The sequence below is a fragment of the Otolemur garnettii genome, unplaced genomic scaffold, assembly GCF_000181295.1.
Source record: "Otolemur garnettii isolate 467f Iridium unplaced genomic scaffold, OtoGar3 scaffold00009, whole genome shotgun sequence".
Classification (NCBI taxonomy): Eukaryota; Metazoa; Chordata; class Mammalia; order Primates; family Galagidae; genus Otolemur; species Otolemur garnettii.
In genome coordinates, this window is record NW_003852404.1 from 36,720,937 (window position 1) to 36,726,749 (window position 5,813).

The following is a 5,813-nucleotide window of genomic DNA, read 5'->3' on the forward strand; positions in this document are numbered from 1 at the left end:
ATTCTGAGGGCTGTCTGCTTGCTTTACTTACTGTGTTCTTGGCTGTGCAAAAGCTTTTTGTTTGATCAGGTCCCAGTAGTGTATTTTTGATGTTGCTTCAATTCCCCAGGGGATCCACATAAAATATTCACTGAGGCCAATTTCTTAAAGAGTTTTCCTTGCACTTTTTTCTAGTATTCTTATAGTTTCATGTTTTAAGTTTGAATCTTTAATCCAGTGAGAGTCTATCTTAGTTAATGGTGAAAGGTGTGGGTCCAGTTTCAGTCTTCTATAGGTCACCAGCCTGTTCACCCAGCATCATTTGTTAAATAGGAAATTTTTTCCCCACTAAATGTTTCGAATTGGCTTGTCAAAGATCAAGTAATGATAAGTAGCTGGGTTCATCCCTTGGTTCTCTAATCTGTTCCATACACCTACCTCTCTGTTTTTGTGCCAGTACCATGCTGTTTTGATCACTACCGATATATAGTATAGTCTGAGGTCTGGTAGCGTTCCATTCTCTTGATGAAGGCTTTCAGTGTTATAAATTTCCCTCTTAGGATTGCCTTTGCAGTATCCCAGAGGTTCTGATAATTCATGTCTTCATTAGAGTTTTGTTCCAAAATTTGGTAATTTCCTTCTTTATCTTATTTATGACTCAGATATCATTCAGCAAAAGGTTATTTAGCTTCCATGTTTTTGAATGAGTGTACAGATTCCTGTTGTTACTGAGTTCAACTTTTATTCCAGGATGGTCTGAGAAGACGCAAGGAAAAATTTCTATTCTTTTAAATTTGCTGAGATTAAACTTGTGACCTAAAATGTGATCAATTTTGGTGTATGTTCCATGGGCAGATGAGAAGCATGTGTATTCAGTTTTGTTTGGATAAAATATTGTGTAGATGTCTGTTAAATCCAATTGTTGAATGGTTAAGTTTACGTCTAAAATTTCTTTGCTTAGCTTCTCCTGAGAGGATCTATCCAACCCTGCCAAAGGAGGGTTAAAATCTCTGACTATTATGGAGCTGGAGATAATCACATTGCTCATGTGTGTTAGAGTCTCACTTATAAATTGAGGTGCATTCTGGTTGGGGGCATAAATGTTAACAATTGAAATCTCACTTCTACCCTTAACAAATATGAAGTGATCATCCTTATCTTTCCTTGCTTTTGTTGGTTTAAAGCCTATTGTATCTGCTAATAAAATTGCAACATCAGCTGTTTTCTGATTGCCATTTTCCTGAATTATAAATGACCATCCTTCAGCCTGAGTCTATATTTATTTTTAAGGTAGGATGAGATTCTTGTATGCAGAATCATTTATAAATGGAGATAGATGAGAAGAAATATCAATAAATGCAGAGATTTGTTGTGAATTATTACAAGAGTAATCTTCCTAAAATATTTAACACAGAGCCTGGTAAAATTAGAAAGCCCAGCAAGTGCTAAGTGAGAATACTCTCATATTCTTGGCAAAGCTGAGGTCTTCTTGAAATTACATGCACTCACCAACACTAGGTCAGGATGTGTGATAGTATTGGATGTTGGACACGTGGAATCTTTCATTACATTTAGGTATTGAATGTTCTGGTAATTTTTCTACTTTAAATAAAACTTTCTTTTATGGTAATCTAGAATGTTAGGGCATTATTTTTTACTTGGATGACATTTTGTTCATTTACTAAACAGACACATTCTTAAATCAGCCCTGAGTTCAAGCCACTCTAAATTGGCTGTAGCAGCATCATCTGTAGGTCAGTCCCAATAAATAGAATTTAATTTCTATTTTCTTTAATTTATTGTTGGGGATTCATTGAGGGTACAAGAAACCAGGTTTCACTGATTGCATTTGTTAGGTAAAGTCCCTCTTACAATCATGTATTACCCTCCAAAGGGGTGGCACTCACCAAGACCCCATCCCACTCCCTCCTTCCCTCTCTCTGCTAATCCATTCCCCACTCCTCCCTCCTTCTTCCTCTCTCTGCTCACCCCCTCTCCTTCTCATTTATTGTCCTCATATCAAAATTGAGTACATAGGATTCATACTTCTCCATTCTTGTGATGCTTTACTAAGAATAATGTGTTCCATGTCCATCCATTTTAATACAAAGGCTGTAAAGTCTCCATTTTTTTAATGGCTAAATAGTATTCCATGGCATACATATACCACAGCTTATTGATCTATTCCTGGGTTGGTGGGCATTTAGGCTGTTTTCACATTTTGGCGATTATAAATTGAGCTGCAAGAAACAGTCTAGGGAAAGTGTCCTTATGATAAAAGGAATTTTTTCTTTCTGGGTAGATGCCCAGTAATGGGATTGCAGGATCAAATGGGAGGTCTAGCTTGAGTTCTTTGAGGGTTCTCCATACTTCCTTCCAAAAAGGTTGTATTTTTTGCAGTCCCACCAGCAGTGTAAAAGTGTTCCCTTCTCTCCACATCCATGCCAGCATCTGCAGTGTTGAGATTTTGTGATGTGGGCCAATCTCCCTGGGGTTAGATGGTATCTCAGGGTGGTTTTGATTAGCATTTCTCTAATAAGTAGGGATGATGAGCATTTTTTAATATGTTTGTTCCCCATTTGTCTGTCTTCTTTAGAGAAAGTGGGATTGTTGGCTTTTTTCATGTGTATTAATTTGAATTCTCTATAGATCCTAGTTATCAAGCTTTTGTCTGATTCAAAATATGCAAATATCCTTTCCCATTGTGTAGATTGTCTATTTGCTTTGGTTGTTGTCTCCTTAGCTGTACAGAAACTTTTCATTTTAATAAAGTCCCATTTGTTTATTCTTGTTGTTGTAGCAATTGCCATGGCAGTCTTCTTCATGAAGTCTTTCCCCACGCCAAAATCTTCTAGTATTTTTCCTATACTTTCTTTGAGGATTTTTATTGTTTCATTCCTTAAATTTAAGTCCTTTATCCATCTTGAATCATTTTTTGTGAGTAGGGAAAGATATGGGTCCAGTTTCAGTCTTTTATATGTGAATATCCAGTTCTCCCAGCACCATTTATTGAATAAGAAGTCTTTCCCCCAAGGTATGAAATCATATATGTGATGCATATAAAAAGTGTTCAAACAAAAAAATGCAATTGAATGAATTATTGTGGAGTTAACACTGGTGCAATAGTGTTAAATATCAAGACATGGAGCACTGGGACCACTTCAGAAATTTTTGTGTATATTTTTTCAATCACAGCCTTCTTCCTCACCTGAAATAATGACTTTTTTTATCATTTATGATTCTTAAACATTTTATTATTCTTCACTTTTTCTTTTTGTCTTATTTGATTGACTAGAACATTTAGTATAACATTGATTAGAAGTGACAAAAAGCAAGCATCTTGTTCCATTATTGATGTCAAAAGGAAAAATTCAAAGTTTTACTATTCAGTTAATATGTTTATTTTGTGTATGTTTCTGGTAATTAATATTTATTTTAGTAAGAAATTTATTTCCTATTGTAAGTTTAAGAATTTTATCATTAAAGAGCACTAAATTTCACCACTTTTTCCCATTTGTTAAAATTATCATAATTTCTGTTAATTTATAAATGGGGTAAATTCTAGTAATACATTTTGAAATACTAAAACAACCTTAGATTTCTGGAAGAAGCCACATTGGACATATTACTATTCTTATATAATGTAACATTTAGTTTGCTAATTTTTAACAATTTTATGTGTATACATTCATAAATAAGACTGTCCTGCAAGTTTTATTCTCTTTTTACATCTTCTGTTTTCTGCCAGCTATCCTTTCTATGGGGAAAATCTTATAGATGTCCAAATGGCACCACGTTTCTCAGTTTAGAAACTTTTATAAGTAATTAAGTGAGCTTGTTTTGCCTTAGCAGAGAGAGAGAAAGCCAGATTTTGTACACAAATCAGTAGCTTTCACATATTTCAAAAACAGTGAACAGCAGTCAATTAGGAATTAAATCAAAGACACAATACCTTTTTCAGTAACAAAATAAATAAATAAATAAAATGTCTAGGAATGTGCATAACAAAGGAGGTAAAAGACCTCTCTAGGAAGAATTATGAAACACTGAGGAAAGAAATTGCAAAGAATATAAACATATAGAAATATACATACCATGAGTGTGGATCAGCAGAATCAGTTAAAATGGCTGATTTACAGATTCAATGAAATTATTATCAAAATACCAATAGTTGGGGGTTTTTTGTTTTTGTTTTTATTTTTTGCAGATCTAGAAAAAATAGTTCTGTACTTCGTATGGAACCAGAAAAGACCCTGAATTGCCAAGGCAACTTCTCATAATAAGAAATAAGCAGAAGGCATCACTTTATCAGAATTCAAGCTATACAACAAATCTACAATAATACAAACAGCATGATTTTAGCATAAAACAGAGACATAGACCTAGAGACCAGAATAGAGAACTCAGAGATGAAATTATCTTCATATTCTGATCTGATGGTTGACAAAAAAAATACACTAGTTAAAAAAATCCTTTTGTATAAAGGGTGCTGGGAAAGTGGATATCCACATGTAAAAGACTGAAACAGGATTGGTACCTTTCACCACTAACAAAAATTAATTCACAGTGGATAAACAACTTAAACTTAAGGCAGAAAGCAATAAGAATCCTAGAAGAAAACATTAGAAAAACTCTTATAGATATTGGCCTAGGCAAAGGATTTGTGAAAAAGAACCCTCAAAACACTTGGAGCAACAACAAAAAAAATAATAAATGGGACCTGATCAAATTAAAAAGCTTCCACACAGCCAAGGACAAAATCACAAGATCACTTAGACACCCACAGAATGAGAGAAAATATTTGCATGCTATACATCTGGTAAAGGACTAATAACCGGAATCTACAAAGGACTCAAGCAAATCAACAAGAACAATTCTATTAAAAAGTGGGGAAAGACATGAACAGAAACTTTTCAAATGAAAATATAATAATAGCCAAAACCTTATGAAAAGAAAAAATGCTCAGCATCTCTAATTATTAGGGAAATGCAAATGAAAACTATATGAGATATCACCAATGCCAGTGAGAATGGCTTCCCTAAATTATGGATGTTGGTGTAAATGCAGAGAGAAAGGAACTCATACACTGTTGCTGGGCCTGCAAACTAGCACAATCTCTTTGGAAAACTGTATGGAAACTCCTCAAAAAAGTAAAAGTAGATTTATCATTTGATCTAGCAATCCTATTTCTGCATATATAACCAAAGGGGAAAAAGTCATTTTATGAAAAAGACACTTGCACTCAAATGTTTATAGAAGCACAATTCACAATCACAAAGATACGGAAACAACTCAAGTGCCCACCAATATATGAATGAATTAATAAAATATGGTATATGCATACTGTGGGGTACTACTCAGCCATAAAAAAGATGATCTGATATCTTTTGTGACATCCTTGATGGAACTGGAAACTATTCTGCTAAATTGAAACATAACAAGAATGGAACAAGAATGGAGAAACAAGCAAAACAAAACAAAACTCAACCCCAAATTGTAACTAAGTGATCAACAATGAAATGCACATATGGAAGTAAATCTGAATGAAAATCAAGCTGAGGAAAGATGGGAGGAAGGATTATGTAAATGCATACTCTTGGATACAGTGCACACTATCAAGGAGAAGGGCACACTTATAACTTTGATTCAATCTGTACAAAAAACAGAATATGTAAACAAAACGTGTGCCCTCTAATATTCTGAAATTTTACAAAGGACAAAGACTTTGAAGAGTAATAGGAGTTAGAAACATTTCTAGTGAATAAGAGCATATCTACACAGAGAAAGGATGCGGATGGGAGGCCAATTAGCAAGTTATCTTATTATGATGGCAT

General features: G+C 34.1%; 1 protein-coding gene across 1 annotated transcript in view; it reads left to right on the top strand.

Moving 5' to 3' along the window:
- Window positions 1–3,756, top strand: part of LOC100955933 (olfactory receptor 5H1-like) — a 4,389-nt gene extending 633 nt beyond the window's left edge. The window contains exon 2 of the mRNA XM_003784019.1: window positions 3,728–3,756. Within this exon, the coding sequence (XP_003784067.1) occupies window positions 3,728–3,756 (29 nt within the window). The remainder of the gene's footprint in view (window positions 1–3,727) is intronic.
- The last annotated feature ends 2,057 nt before the right edge of the window (window positions 3,757–5,813 follow it).